Source organism: Diabrotica virgifera, chromosome 7 (assembly GCF_917563875.1).
Source record: "Diabrotica virgifera virgifera chromosome 7, PGI_DIABVI_V3a".
NCBI lineage: Eukaryota > Metazoa > Arthropoda > Insecta > Coleoptera > Chrysomelidae > Diabrotica > Diabrotica virgifera.
The window spans coordinates 106,178,338-106,195,570 of record NC_065449.1 but is presented as its reverse complement, the minus strand read 5'-3'; the positions used below and the strand labels follow the sequence as shown (position 1 = coordinate 106,195,570).

Here is a 17,233-nt window from a genome sequence, read left to right as displayed (position 1 = left end):
TATTGGATTTAAGTTTGGTAAACGCCATTTTTTGAAGTTATGTATTTTTATATTCAGTATTATTTTGTATTTTGACGACACCCGACTTGGGCGTCGAAACGTTAATAAAATCATTTTTTTTGGTAAAATTGTGGCTTATTTCCCATTGAAAATAGTTGATTATAAAAATGCCACAAGGAAATAGCTTCAGAACATCATTAAGAAAAAGAGTGGTTTTAGATGATAAAGGACCCCGTAACACTCCTTATGGGAAGGTGATCCCGGTCAAATTTAACGAAATTTCGGTCAATGATAGCTCTAACTGAGGAGATTAAAAAGTCTATAGCACCTAGGTCCGAAAAACTATTATTCTCGAGCTGAGCTACAGCCTTCTGAATTTCTTGAATACTCGTAGGTACTCGGTGTACGTTAAGTGCGCTAATTCACGGTCAAGCGAATGAAAATATCTATCATTGAAAGAAAAGAGACTGGTTTTCTTTATGTATTCTTATGCTCTGTATTCCTATCTTTTATGAGATTGATGGGCAGATTCTTAATTTATTATTTATTATTATTCAATTACTCAATTATTTTAATTATTGCTTATGTAAAACAACCAAATTTAAATTAAATTTTCTAATAAACTTTATTCTCAGGGCTATTTTATTTTTGATGCTTTACCTTTTTATCATATCTCTAGTTGCTTATTCCATCCAGGAAAAAAACAGGGAAATTAAACACACTCAATGTCATATAAATGTTAAAAAATATTATTTATTTATACAATATACCATAAACATAAGATTTTAAAATATGCTAAAAATTTAGATTTGTTGCAACTATTTCTCCTCTAATAAATTAAGCTTTAATTCTGATATCTCCTCTGTTTTAACAAAAAAAAATTATTTAAATAATTCGTTATTTATTCTTACAAAATTTAATAAATTTTACTTTTTTCCTTTTGAATTGATTACTTATTTCTTCTTTAAAATTTGGGATGGCTAATTATGTTATAGAACTGTTCAATACAAAAATTAAGCAAATATGGTGTGGATATAAACAAACTCTCTCCGTTTCACAAATGATTTGACTAACCTTTTTGTTTCTTCTCTACTTTTTTCCCGGATTGCGTCGTCCTCGATTCTCCCACACGTACTCTTAGGATGTTGCGAAAGGTCCCTCTCGTCCAAACTGCTTCACAAACAAACAAATAGGACTCGCTCGAATTCTCGACTCAGTTTCCTCTCTGCTCGATATCTTGTGCAAATAGATACCAATCGGCTACTCGTTCTAGACAGAAACAGGAATCTTCCTCGGACACAGGAAAATTAACTTCTCAAACCGGTCAACGATTTCGTTTCAACTTGATTCTACTCGCAAGGCCAATTTCTCCACTTTACACTGATTTCTCACTTTTCAAAAACTGGACTGCTGTCTCCAGATATTCATTATAGAGTGCCTATTTTTTCTCTCCTCAAAATCAGACTCAACACTCTCATCCCTTCCATCCATCATTTTCCATCAATCACCTTCCATCACTACCCATATTATCATTTCTCAAGAAACAATTTAATTTGTATACAACTTTCATTTTTGTTAAATTCTCGGAGACACCAAATTACTTTTCGTTGTTTCAATATGCTAAACAAAAACAAGAAATATAAAAACAATAAATTTATTTATTGTCTCTCCTTCTACGAATCATTTACACATGTCCTATTGTCGATTTCAACGCGAAATAAATGTACTTTCTAATTTTTACCGCATAATGGTATATCCGTTCAAAGAACCATTAACAAATCACTTAACGATTTCACCTTCCGCGAGAACACTGGTTACTAGCTAACTTAAAATATTTACAATTTTTGGTCCTATACAAGGCTATGAAAATCTATGATCTCGTGGTCTTCTGATATAAATTTATTTTCTAAAATTTTCCCATAAAATTTTACAACAGTATATTTGCATGTTGCATATGAATTCTTGGTCAAAAATAGATGCATCGTATTTTAGTCTTCAGAAAATTCCGAAAAGACCTCAGACAATTGAAGAAGTGCGATAGAAAATGTGCTGCTAAAGTGAAATAATATCATGTTTTCACGAATGCTTCACTGTTATCCAATACCAACATAGCTATAGTTCCACCTTATCTTAAAAAAAACTACTCAACAGTGGCGTATCTGGGGAGGGGGATAGGGAAATTTCCCCGTATCAGGGTCCAGAATTAAAGAAAAAATTATTGAAACAAAAAATATATTAGCTGGCATTGAACTTACATAGACTTACATAGACAGACAAATTCAACCCAATTAACTCGACAGTTAGGAACATTAAGGGAACTTTTTGCACATGTTATTACCTATGTCTTTTTAGTTGTTTGGGTTTACCTTCTTTGTATGTCTTTGGGTGGTGCATTGGTGTACACTATTAGCTCTTGAAGATGTAACGAAGAGACGAAATGACAAAGCATATTTCATTTTTGTTTGCTTAAAAATACAGAGAGTAAACAATATTATGATTATAAATATGAATATTATAGTTCTAAAAGTAACCCCTTCTTATAACAGACAACTTAAAAGAGATTAGAACTATGCTTACTGAGTTAGTTCCGCCTGTAAAAAAGTTGGTTTAAACATAAATTTTGGAAAGACAGAATACATGACAAACCTGGTACCAAGCGAAAATCCAAAAGTCGACGTCAACGAAATAGCATTGGTCCATAAATATAAATACTTAGGGCATCAAATCCAAATTGCCAGGGACAATCAAACTGCTAAATTACAAAGAAGGATCACCTTAGCATGGGCCGCATATGGAGCTCTATCAAACATCTTTAAGAGCAACTTGCCAAGTTATTTGAAAAGGAAGACGTTCAACTAATGTGTGCTTCCAGTCATGACTTACAGCGCCGAAACATTATCGTTAACCCAGGCCACAGCAACGAAACTTAGAGTGGCCCAAAGAAGAATGGAACGGTCACTACTTGGACTGACTCTCAGAGATAGGGTCAAAAACGAAGAAATTAGAAGGACAGGCGTCACAGATGTCATAGTAGCATGGCTGAAGTGGAATTGGGCGGGCCATGTAGCCAGAATGGACGGGAGGTGGACCCAAAAAACTACAGTGTGGAAACCAAGAGAAGACAGAAGAAGTAGAGGTAGACCACCTACACGATGGACAAACGACGTCAAAAGATTGCTGGGAATTGGTTGCAGAAAGCCCAAGATCGACAAAACTGGAAGAAATTAGGGGAGGCCTATGTTTAACTTTGGATGCAGAAGGCTGGATGATGAAAAGTAACCCCACAGCAAAATTCCTTAACATATTTTGTATTAAAAAGTTCATCATTATCATTTTTGCTCTAGAACCCCTGGTGGACCTCGGCCTGCTCTAGAATCAGCTTCAATTCTTTCGTATCCTTTGCCTTGGTTTCCCAATTTCCTACTCTTAGCACTCGTAACTCGTCTTCCACCTGGTCCTTAAATCGTGCTCTGGGTCTACCTCTTTTCGTCACTCAATCCGGTCTTTAGTTATAAATGCGTTTGGACGGCTTCATCTCGTTCAATATTTCTAAGGGGCCTACTCACCCCAGCCTGCTTATTTGGATGGACCTACCAATAATATATCAATACATACGTGAAAACGTTAGCAGTCTTGTGCAGCTTGCCAGCTCTAGCAGCACTTGTTATGGTTATTCTTCAGTTTTCTAAAGGTGCTTCATTATCAGTGGCGGATCTAGACACTTTCCCTAGGGGGACCTCCAATGCACCAAACGATCCAAAAGACATATAAAAAGGATAAACCGAAACTACATAAAAGACATGGGTAATAACATGTGCAATAAGTTTCCTTAATTTTCCTAACTGTTGAGTTATTTGGGTTGAATTTGTCTGTCTGTAGTAGGTTTCATGTCAGCTAATATATTTTTTATAAAAATAAAAATGTATACCATTTTTATTCAGTTGCAATGCGAAGGCAAAACAATCTTATGTTTCACTTAGAATACGGAGCGCAGTCCAGCACTCTGAATCGACGATTTTCGAGTTTTATTGGAGTCATCATCGGAGAGGCGTAGGCCTGCTGCTTCATAGTCGAAGTGACCAACCATGAAAGCTTATCCCCATATTGCAACTGACGTGTATGGATTAGGTGACTAGCGTCATCTGTCAATTGAAGGGATTTTTTATGTTTCAACAATTTATTCTTTAATTATGGAACGTGTTACGGTGGAATATCCCTATTCCCCCTACATCCGCCACTGTTCAGTAGTTTTCTAAAGATAAGGTGGAACTTCCGCTATACTGGTATTGGATTAAAGTGAAGCATTCATGAAAACATGATAATTCTTATGTCACTCTAGAGCACATTTACTATCGCACTTCTTCAGTTTTCTGAGGAATTTTCGTAGTTTTCTGAAGAATAGAATAAGATGCATCTATGTTTGACCATGAATTCATATACAACAAGCAAACATGCATGAAGAACATGAGTCTCTCTTCTTTCAATAATAGATATTTTCATTCGCTTGACCGTATTAGTGCACTTAACGTAAACCGAATACCTGAATTCAAGAGCTTCAAAAGGCTGTATCTTGAGAATAAGTTTTTCAGACCTAGGTGCCATGGACTTTTTTAATCTACTAACGGAGGACTATCATTGACCTAAGTTTCGTTAAATTTAACCGATACCAATTTTTCATAAGAAGTGTTGCGGGGTGTTTTAATTGAAAAAATTATCTTAAATCGGCAACCAACGTTATAAGGGAGCCTTCTTAGAGTTGCTACCCCTTTTTCAAAATCTCTTATTAAATTCACAGGTAATGCTGGTACAATATAATGTTTGGGTCAATAAATAATTAGTTAATAATATTACAGTATTAGGTAATACCTAGATTAAGAAATAATCTGTATGTAATTTTAGGTTGGCAGAAGGCAAGACAGAAGTTGGCTTAAAAATAGTTACTTTAACACTATCTTTGGTAAGCGCAGCATCAACTTTTAATGGATTCCTTACAGTCATGCTGCTTTAAAGATGAATCTGAAATATTGGTATTCACACTAATATGAATTATAAATAAATTAAAACGGTACACTTCAAACGTCACAAATCGAGTACATCATTCGTTAATTAAAAATAAGTGTGTCTATATTTTTGTAAATAAAATTGTTTTTTTAATAAATATCTATGTTTTTTATATATATTGCTTCATTTATTCGTATTATCTGTTCAGATAAGTTAAAAAGTTAGTATTAAAAGGTAGTAACTACTAAAACTTCTTCACTAGTATACTTCATCACTAAGGTATCCCAAACAATAAACAACAGCATCGCCATAGCCACATTCTTTGATGTCGAAAAGGCCTTTGATTGAAAGGCATGACGGATTTGTACAGAAGCTGATTAAAATCAAGTTGTTCCTGTAATTTAAAAAAATTGTAAAGGTTATGAGATTAACCGGAACTGTTAAAAAGGTTATGAGAGTAAAAATATGTGATCACTCTTTTAACACCCTTTACTCCATAAGCTGGAGTCCCACTATGTTCAGTACTAAACAATATTACTAAATATATCTACTCACAAATACTTACAAATTAAAAAGCTATTAAAAGGTAATTAGAAGGATTACAATGCCCGGACTCAATTTGATCATCTAAATCTAAATATTTTGACGCTTCTAAATTCAGGTACTAGTCTAAGAGCTAGTGAACCCACCGACTAACCGTCGTCCTGTAAGGCTAGAAATTTGTCTACTGATAATTCATAGCACACCAAGGCTAAAAACCATGACCTTGCAGGCATCAGCCATGCACGTGTATCTACCAGGTGAATCGAAAAGTTCAAATTTATAGGGTAAAATAAACTTTCTCCTGTAAAGTTTAAATTTAAGTATGTGTTTGAGTAAGTCATTTAGAAGAAATGTGTACAATGACAGGCGATTCTGAAGAGCATAAGACCTTGCCAGGCGAGAGAAAAGATTAGGGGTTTTTCCTAAAATTATCTTTTTTTTATCGAACAAAGTTTTTTTAGGTTTTTTGAATCATTCCAAACAGAAAAGGTCTTTAGTGATTTTTCTCTTAGGTTAATAGTTTTTGTTATATGAGATTAAAAATTTTGAAAATTACGAAATCGGCCATTTTTAACCCTAAATCGGATATTTAACTAAAAATTTCAATGTTGCCAAGGTAGGTAGATATTCTGTAAACATTGGTTGATGAAATCCCGAAGAGTTTTTTGCAATACAATATCGAAAACCTCTTTGTTTTTTAATTGCTAATCAAGCGGGCGCGACACTGTAGTATAAATGAGGACGTTTGAGTTTGCATAAATTCATTATCTCGAGAACGGGCAAAAGAGAAATCCTCAGACAGGTCGATTTTTATTTTTAAACTAGGACTTTTTGGCATACATATAATACTAGTGACGTCATCCATCTGGGCGTGATGACGTAATCGATGCTTTTTTTAAATGAGCTTAGGGGTTGTGTGATTGCTCATTCGAAAGGTTATTTAATTCTCTATTCAGTAATATAAACCTTAACATAATTATTTATACAGAGTGTACAAACAATTTTTTTCTTCTTTTTGCCTAAATTAATTTAATAAAATTTTTTTTTGTACACCCTGTATAAATAATTATGTTAATGTCTATATTACTGAATAGCAAATTAAATAACCTTTCAAATGAGCTATCAAACAACCCCTACTCTCATTTAAAAAAATCATCGATTACGTCATCACGCCCAGACGGTTGACGTCACTAGTATTATATATATACCAAAAAGTCCTAATCCTGTCTGAGGATTTCTCTTTAAATTTACCATTTCTCGAGATAATGGATTTATGCAAACTCAAACGTCCTCACTTATACTACAGTGTCCCGCCCGCTTGATTAGCAATTAAAAAACAAAGGAGTTTTTTGACAAATCAATGTTTAAAGAATATCTATCTACCTTGGCAACATTTAAATTTTTAGTTAAATGTCCGATTTAGGTTACAAATGGCCTACTTGACAATTTTCTAAATTTTTAATCGCTTATATAACAAAAACTATTAACTTAAGAGAAAAATCACCAAAGACCTTTTCTGTTTGGAATGATTCAAAAAAACGTAAAAAACTTTGTTCGATGCAAAAATAATAATTTTAGGAAAAATCCATATTCTTTCCCCTCGCCTGCTCTTCAGAATCGCTTGTCATTGTACAGATTTCTTCTAAATGACTTACTCAAACACATACTTAAATTTAAACTTTACAGGAAACAGTTTATTTTACGTCCTAAATTTGCACTTTTCGATTCACCTGGTAGATACACGTGCACGGCTGATGCCTGCCGGGTCATGGTTTTTAGCCTTGGTGTGCTATAAATTATCACTAGACAAATTTCTAGCCTTACAGGACGACCGTTAGTCGGAGGGTTCATTAGCTCTTAGACTATACACGGGACTCAATTTATCTATGCCCTATTGTACAATATTTTCATTTGTTCAGAGAGTACCACAAACAATCTTATTAGTTTCATTCTTATTAGAAAACATCAGAGATTGTATATATGGATATCTCTGAACAAACTAAAATAAACCGAGCCTACTAGTATCGAATCACGACTAACAAATAGATATGGATGTCGTAGCGACATCTACTTACAACGATTCGAAGTTTTATTTTCGAAGAAATAAACTTTAATGCGACCTATTTTATGGTTACGCCTTCGGGGTTTCTATTACTTGCAAACCATACGAATGTTGCATAAAAGACGACTAAACGGGAGTTCTAACACTGAAAAAATATTGTACATATTACCAACGAATGCCACTCATTGACTTTTTTTACATTGATTCAATGAAAATTTCGTTAATACTATAAACACGTAGTCATTAAGTAATGACCATATTCATTATTACAATGTAATTCTATTCATTAAAAAATAATGAATAGAATCATTAATCCAATGAATCGTTTTATATATCCAATGACTTTTTTCATAATACTAATAATTTGTTCATTGTATATATGAAACTATACATCACGATTATGCGGTTAAATTAATGAATATAAAACGTTGCACTAATGTACATTGTTCTTTAAATTACGAACTCGTTTATTGAATCAATGTTTTCGTAACATTAAATTAATGTTTTCGACTTTTATTAATAACTCGATACATTGTTTTGATGTAACGCAATCATTGTATTAATGTAATATACCTGAATCAATGATCAATACATTGTAGCAATAATCTTGTACATAAATCACGTGGAAATTGTGTGAAAATTGTGTAAAAAAATCACGTGATAACAGTTGCAGCCTCCTAGCAGAGAGTCACCCTGCAGACTCTGAGGAGCGGTATTTGGCACTAGTGATTTGGTTGATTTTTCTAAGGTATGTATTTACATATTATATTTTTAACTATTTATAAATTATTTTGTTGGATTTCTATAAAAAAAAAGTTGTACTTCTATTTCCACTTTTGCAGATTGATATGGACTTTGGAGTGGCATTTGGAAATGGAAATCGACTTATTGATGGATGGGACAGCAATTTCGAAAGAATTATCTCCTTTCTTCGGTGTGAAAGTCATATCAAGGATAAAACAAATAAATTTTTATTTGAAAAGATTACCCATGAAGACATTACGGAATGTAAGTACCTATTTATCTCATGATTCAATCCTGCATATCTAGTATTAATTAATTTTTGTTCTCTGTAAATTTTTTCAAAAGCTAATTCGACACATAGGTAAAAGAAAATAGGAACCAGTTGAAAATATTTCTAAATCGTATAATCTTATATAAAAGATTAGTAAATTAAATCTTTAGGTGATCAAACCGTAAATAATTGAAAAATATTATTAACACTTGCAGTCGGTAGTATCTATCAAAGTAAAAATAAACATCTCAACATCTAGCAATTTTTTCAGGATAAATTAAAATATTTCTATAAAAAAAGCGATACCCAAAAATACAACTATGTTCGCTATCTAGATTTATTTTTCATAATAATTATTAATATAAATTTTAGATGGCTATGTAGATGCAGTTCTTCTTTGGGTTCTACATCGATATTTTGTACGAACTGATAAAAGGGTTAAAAAAAGATCTTAATGGACAACCAAATATATAATAAAATATACCATCGTTGATTTCCAGTAATCATTCTTACATCGGGAAGACCCAGCAAGAAGTCGAAGAACATATTTATTAGATTTTTGAGATTAAAGAGTTGCTATTCAACCATTTGTTTTTTGTATGGGTGGTGATAATTAATCCCAGAGAGATGTTGTATTTATGAAGATGTTATTGTAGATGTATTCATTTTCACGATATCAGGTGTAAATTTTTTATATAATAGAAATATAGATATATATATTTTTTTATATATTTTATAAGAACAATCAATTTCTGTTATATTTAGTTATTCAGTTTTATCCAAATTACATTATAAAAAGTTGTTTGTGTTAATTAAAAATATATGTTTTTTTAGTTATATATACTTAACATTAGTTTGAGAATCGGCAAAAAATCGTTGCTTCAACCTATATTTGTAATATTTATGTTGAAACGAAATAAGCGATGGACTACCCCCGCTAATTGAAACAATATTCGAAAAAATATTACCCCAATCAACCAAGATAGCCATCGTTACACCCTTAGCTTAGCTCAGTCACTCAGGTGTGTGTTCGTCTTGTCCTAACCTTAGACATGAACTATGAAAATTGGAATGGAAGCAAACAAAACATAGTTTTAACCAATCATGTTTATTGTTCATAAAGATATAATAAATAAAATGACTTAGTAAATTGCATTAACAAATGTATTCAAATTCTTGCCAAAAACTAACAATTCTGGATTATACTTATGGCTTTTGGTAGCTGATGGTATCCTATTGAGGTCGTATGGTATTTCTGTAGACTTCTTGTAGGCCTGGGCGGATCTTCGGCCCTAGGCCCCTGCAGCTAGAGATGGTGGTCGTTGCAGTCTGGGTGTCATTGTCTTCGCCTTCAAGTGTGCATCACCGGTGATGTGAGGCTTAGGTTCCCGAAGAGGGAAAGGTTGATCTCTTTCCAAAAACTATCAAATAGAGACACATATCAATCATCAAAAAGAAAACCAAATTGTACCTTTGCCAAATAGTATTCAGAAATAGTAAATGGCAAGGTTAAATTACATGGAATTTAGATGAGAATAGTTAAAATTTTGATTACTAAACGTGCATACATGTAAATTAAAAAGATAATTATATTTGAAACTAAAATATCAGAGCACATGGTCTAACATTGAAATTTAGGTTAGATATAAAAAAAATATTATAAAAAGCTGGATATGGATGGAATATAATGACTGTAAGATATTATTAAAAATAACTATATGTAACTCACCCCAAGAGGAAAATAATTGTTGAAATAGAAATGATTTATTTTTGAAGCTGCTCTGCCTTTTAAAACATTACCCCTCCATTTTGAGAATGAGATACGGGGGTTGTCACTGTCATTACAATGACATGATAACGAACCTTGGACCGAAATTTGAAATAACGAACATGGAACACAAGAGATGATACAATGTAAATAGGGTTGCCTATTATAGAACGGACGCCAACCAATTTTTAAAGGGGAAATGGGTAAACCAAATAGAAGAAGATAATTATTAATGAAATATTAAAGGAAATAAGGTAAAATAATTATTTAAAAATAAAATATCAATGATGTGACATTTGTAACGTTACAATGTAGATATTAAGTCGTCCTTTTGTTTACTTATTAACTATTTGTATGTTATATACAAATATACATGAAGATGACATTCACTGAACCAAGAAAGTACGTAAATATAATGAAAAAAACATTGATTAAAAACGGGGAGCATTAATTTTCGTCCAAAGTACAGTATCGTTTGTCCAATGTAAGTAGATACATTAACTAATGCTCAAAAACATTAACTTCTATGAATTAGTACGTTCATTCAATGTACTTTCTAGTTAAGAATTAATGTACCGATACATTGATTCAATGTACCCTATCCATTGATTCAATGTATCGATACATTGATTCAAAGTACCGATACATTGATTCTTAACCTGAAAGTACATTGAATGAACGTACTAATTCATAAAAATTAATGTTTTTGGGCATTAGTTAATGCATCTACTTACATTGGACCAATGATACTGATCTTGTAGCATTACAAATTTCTGCTACAATGTTTTGTTAATAGTATTCATTAATTTTATATCTCATTCCAAGAAAAATATGTAACGATTCCACGACCTGCCACCTCACAACAAATGAGCTGCCGTCTCGCAAGGAGCTTTATCTGCCTGTTCCTTCTACTAGCCCCATTTCAATCCAAAATATTTTTATAGTTGGTTCTATCCCTGTTCCCATTTGAGCAGACATGTTAAAACGCTTCAATCTTTGGACGAAAATTAATGCTCCCCGTTTTTGAATCAATGTTTTTTTCATTATATTTACGTACTTTTTTGGTTCAGTGTACGAATGTTGGATAAAAGACGACTAAACTGGGAGATCTAATACATTATTAGTTTTACTCCTATCTGAGTATCGGAACCTATTTTTCGTTGGAATTTTGCCATTTTGGATAGACGTGTAGTGAGATGCAAATTTGAGATCTCCCCTTTGGTCTTGTTTTTTCCAACATTCGTATGGTTTGCAAGTAATAGAAACCACAAAGGCGTAACCAGAAAATGGTCCCATTAAAAGTTTATTTCTTCGGAAATAAAACTATGAGTTATACAGTGCGTCCATAAAGTAACGCATAAATTCATTATTTTGAAAACCAGCGACTTTAAGGAAAAATTCCGAAACCGGTCGATTGTTATTTTCAAATTACAAGTTTTTTGGCATATATACCATACTAGTGACGTCATCCATCTGGGCTTGATAACATAATCGATGATTTTTTAAATACGAATAGGGGTCATGTGATAGCTCATTTGAAAGGGTATTTAATTCTCTATTTACTAATACAAACACTAAATAATTATTTATACAGGGTGTCCAAAAATAATTCTTTAATTAAATTAATTGAGACAAAAAGAAGAATGTATGTAACTTATTTAATTCAAAATTTGTTTTACTTTCATCAGAAAACGCTTTCGCTTAAATTCAATGTTAGAGCTGCCACCCACCTGCCTCTTGGAAGTTTAACATTACGCTTAAGCGAAAATCAATGTTTATTTTTTAGGTAAAACCTTTTTATGTTTTCTCGCACCAATAAAATATGCTTAGAATTAAACAAATTACATACATTCATCTTTTTGTACCAATTAATTTAATTTAAAAAAACATTTTTTGGACACCCTGTATAAATAATTATATTAATGTTTATATTATTGAATAGATAATTCCATACCCTTTCAAATGAGCTATTACATGACCCCTATTCTCATTTAAAAAAATCATCGATTACGTCATCACGCCCAGATGGATGACGCCACTAGTATGGTATATATGCCAAAAAGTCGTAATTTAAAAATAAAAATCGACCTATTTCGGGATTTTTCCTCAAAGTCTCCAGTTTACGAAATAATGAATTTATGCCTTACTTTATGGACGCACTGTATGTACATAATGTGTTTAATTTGTATTTTGTGAATGATTTCCGAAATGGAAATCGTAACGCCAAAATAAATATATTTTAAATTAAAATTGTGGTGCATTCCCATTAAAAGTAGTAAATTAATTTAAATTCCACAAGAAATGAGGTTCAGATCAGAACAATATTATAATGTATTAACATTTAAATATTGCCAATCTATAAACATTATTTCACTGGAATCCGAGCATTGTACCACTCTGTATGTTATTTCTTATTAACATGAACTGGTATTGATGATTGTTAAACATGTGTAACTACAAACAGTTTGTTCCTTACCAAGCATAACTGAGGTCGGTTAGAGATTCAAGGTAAAATAATTTACCGTAGTAATATTACTCTGTGATTATTATGTAAACAAGGTAAGTTCATTAGTTATTATGTTTTTTCAAAATCGATAGTTTATTTATTCTTTCTCGTTAAATAATATTATACAAGTGGCTTCCTCTTCATCTATATTTTTTGCTTGGCTTGCAAACGACTTCATCTTATATAGCATTTGCTATTAGGCTATTATGGAAGTTTGCCTTGCTCCCAACTAGGACGTTGTTCTGAAGCTATTTACTTGTGGCATTTTTGTAACTAATCAACTATTCTGAATGGGAAATAAACCACAATTTAACTAAAAAATGATTTTATTAGCGTTTCGACGTCCACATCGGATGTCGTTGTTGCTGTCTTTTTAAAGACAGATCACATGATATGTTTTTTTTGTGTGGCTGATATTCTTGAGTTGGGTTGATTTCATGTAATCGAATGAACTATCTTTGAGTAAAGTCGTCTTAGGAACGCAACCCATAAATATTGGCAATATCATTTTAAAGTCTTTTACTTTACATGTCTGAATTACCGATATAAATGAGCCAGATTAAATTAAATTATTAGAAAAATTTTTTACTAAGCAACAACATTTTTGTGTAATTTAATAATATTTTGTATTTTGAAAACGGCATCCGATGTGGACGTCGAAACGTTATTAAAACCATTTTTTTAGTTTAATTGTGGCTTATTTCCCATTCAGAATAGCGGATCCCAACTGCGACAACTTCATAGTTGTCGCTGTCCCAGTTGGGATCGTAATAAATAATACACTTCAATAAGTGTAAAAACCTCTAAATTACAGTATTGTTACATTAAATTAAAAAGTAGTCGACATTACGTCGATGTCTTAAAATTTTAAGGTTTTCATGTGGATGTATTTCATCCTTGCTCGAAAATTGCACAAGGTACTTGTGTTCTAGTGAGAGGTTAACGACCAACTGTTATTAACTATTATTATCACTATCTTCACTCTATCTACCGCCGCTCTGAAAAATTCTATTGAACTGCATTTAAACCATTCCCTTAAGTTTTTCAACCATAACACTCTCCTTCTTCCTAAATTAATAATTCCTCCTCTTATCTTTCTCTGTAATATCAGTTTGATATCAGTCTTAATATTTCATAAAGCTGGCTGCCCCATAAGCATGTATTCTTGATATTGTAGATATTTTATAAGTACATATAGAAAGAAGAATATACTTGGTATTATATTTTATTTCTTTTACATACTGTCCTTTGTTTGTATAAAATAGAAACAATTATAAATAAACACAACAGTCTCACAAATATTTGACCGATACTAGCATTTCTGCTAATAATGTTATTGTATAAATCACGCATATACAATGTATTACAGTCAACTTTAAACTAAATCAATTTTGAAAATAACTATTGAATGTACTTATGCAACTCAATTTTGTATATTCTTTATTTAGACTACTGATTATGTTCAAAATAAGAGAGCTAAAAGGTACTACAACATTAAGAGGACTTTATTGTTTCATATGGTCAATGGACCTCTAAGCTTGAAAAATCCGCTGAGTACTACCATTTAAAGGGGTGCGTTTTTGAGAAAGAGGTGAATTAGTCCCGTGGCACATGGTGCATTTGGGTGAGTTCTATGAACTTTTGGTACCAACACATCTACAGAAAAATTGCTTTAAGTTAAATTTACTATAGTCCAAGTAATGAAGCTTAAAATAAAACAAAACCAATTTTTACAGAATGGATCAATTTGCATGAAAATTTGGAATTAATTTCACCTTACCCTCTACTTCAAAATCTATATTGTGCTGACGGGCGCTTTTTATCTTTTAAGGGTAAAAACTACCCCTTAATGCTAAAACCTATAAAATAGCTTAAAAAGAGTGAAATTTGTTCAGATGCATTACATAATTATTATCTAATATTCTAACTATATTTATTGACTATTTCAATCCTTAAAAATTTCATTTTTAAGGGTGAAAACTACCCCTAATTGCTCAAATTTGCTCAAAATTGCTCAAAAATGCTAAAGGAGGATACACTTTGATTCGGATGATTTGTGTAATAATTGTTTGATATTCTTAATATAGCTTCTGAGTATTCCAACCCTTAAAAGTTTATTTTTAAAGGGAAAAATCTACCCCTTATTGCTAAAACCCATAAAAAAGCTTAAAAAGAGTGAAATTTGTTCAGATGCATTACATAAGGATTGTCTAATACTCTAACTATATTTATTGACTATTTAGTTAGATCCTTTAAAAGTTCATTTTTAAGGGTGCAAACTACCTCTTGTTGGATTTTTGCAACACCAAGGAAATAATTTTACACTGGTTTTACACTTCTGAAGCTAGGAATAACTAAAGACACTTTTCACAACTAATATTTTATTACAATAACACAAACTTTTGGTATTAAAGTAATTTTTGTGTGGGATCGGACACACGCCCTACTTTCCCGTTTTTATTCTCTTATTATTCTATTGTAACAAAATAATTATTGACCTACCCTCGTATACCAGCTCCCGTCTTAGCACAGGCAGAACACTATCGATGTTTCGAGATACGCCAATGCAGCGCCGATGACGTGCAAGCGGTCACATGGACATAGCTGGAGATATATAGATATTTCTGGAATATCTGTATCGCATATATAAATAGGACATATTTGTAAATAGAGTTAGTCTTAAGCTAAAGTTTGTAAAGTAAACTTGTATAAATAAATAATAAAGTCGTATATAAATTACGAACCGCTAGTTTTATTGTAATTAGAAGTAATTACACTAATAACCGCTACAGTGGTGTTAACGGTGTGGAGTGTAAATAAATGAAAAGTGAAAAAAAAAGACTTTTGAACTTTATTCGTCGAGAATAATCGGAGTGCGTTAATTGTTCGGTATTCGGAAAGACTTTTAAAAGACTTTTGAACTTTATTCGTCGTTAATAATTGAAGTGCGTTGATTGTTCGGTATTCGGAAAGACTTAGACATTTTGAAAAGTACGTGTGTGCCGACCAAAGATGTTGCTACAAGAACTGACCATAAAACAGCTCCGTGAACAATTAGAAGAGTACGAATTAGACAGCAGTGGGTGCAAGATAGTCCTACAAGCACGACTCAAGGATGTCCTCACGAAGAACGGAGATGACCCAGAGACGTTCCACTTCCAGTCAGCAGAGCAAGTAATCTTATCGAAATTAAAAACTGTTTCTGAAACGATCGATGAAACTTCTAGAAAAAACAACGAAAAACTTGAAGAAGTTAGTAGAAAAAGCGACGATAAATTCGAAAATGTTGCTAAAAGATTTGACGAGACTTCTTAAGTAATTAAAGAAGTTTGTAGACAGAGCAACGAGAAATTTGAAAGTGTTTCTCAAGTAATTAAAGACGTTTGTAGACAGAACGACGAGAAATTTGAAGAGGTTTCTAGAACATTCGATAAGATACAGAAAAGCGTAGACGACAGTAAAGAAATGTTAGAAGATAAGATCAAACAACTAGAGACTATGGTAACCAATACGAAAGTGCTACCTTCAGTTAATGCAGTAGTTTTGGCCGTAGAAGAGAAGATCAAAGAATTAGAGAGCATGATAACCGATACAAAAGTGCAACCGTCAGTTCATGCAGTAGCTTTAGATCCTGTAGTGAAAGATGAACTACCGAGAGAAGAAATGTCGCATAATATGAGATTCAAATTACCACCATTTGATGGAAAGTCCTCTTGGTCCATATATCTTAGACAGTTTGAAGCTATTGCGACCGCCAATCATTGGACCGAACAAGAAAAGGCTGTTTCCTTGACTGCTGCTTTACGAGGTGATGCTGCAGATATATTAAGGTCAATTCCCAAGGGTCAAGAAAATTGTTACCAGACCTTGTTCACTCGTCTAGAAAAACGCTATGGAGATGCCCATCTACAACAAGTATACAAAGCACAACTGCGAAGTAGAAGTCAACGAGCAAGTGAGAATCTGCAAGAATTTGAAGCAGATGTGGCTCGTGTGGTGCGGTTGGCTTATCCAGAGGTGCCAGACAGCGTTTTAGAAGAAATTGCAGTAGATACCTTCGTCAATGGGCTGAAAGATAATGAACTACAGAAAGCTTTACGACTAGCAAGACCGAAAGTTTTAGATGAAGCACTTGCTATTGCATTGGAACACGAAACGGCTAGTCAAACTTCACGAGGCCATAGAGTAAGAACCATTGAAGAAAGTGACGAACACAACGATGAACGTCTGGAGGAAATGATACGGAGAGTATTAAGTAATCAGATGCCAAAGAGACGCGAGCCTAGATGTTGGAATTGTGGAGACGTAGGCCACATTCGTCGTAATTGTAAGAAGATC

At 32.7% G+C, this 17,233-nt stretch overlaps 2 protein-coding genes across 6 annotated transcripts in view; both read left to right on the top strand.

Annotated features, from left to right (window-relative positions):
* LOC114336379 (equilibrative nucleoside transporter 3) overlaps positions 1–5,173 on the top strand; it is a 192,941-nt gene extending 187,768 nt beyond the window's left edge. For all 4 annotated transcript variants that reach the window (XM_050655970.1, XM_050655971.1, XM_050655969.1 and 1 more), the window contains exon 8: positions 4,900–5,173. In XM_050655970.1, the coding sequence (XP_050511927.1) occupies positions 4,900–5,008 (109 nt within the window). In that variant the 3' untranslated portion in view covers positions 5,009–5,173. The remainder of the gene's footprint in view (positions 1–4,899) is intronic.
* A 7,673-nt stretch (positions 5,174–12,846) lies between these two features.
* LOC114336377 (equilibrative nucleoside transporter 3) overlaps positions 12,847–17,233 on the top strand; it is a 180,433-nt gene continuing 176,046 nt past the window's right edge. The window contains exon 1 of one of the 2 annotated variants that reach the window (XM_028286734.1): positions 12,847–12,948. The gene's annotated coding sequence lies outside the window, so the exon portion shown is untranslated. The remainder of the gene's footprint in view (positions 12,949–17,233) is intronic. The other variant, XM_028286733.2, reaches the window with a different exon arrangement.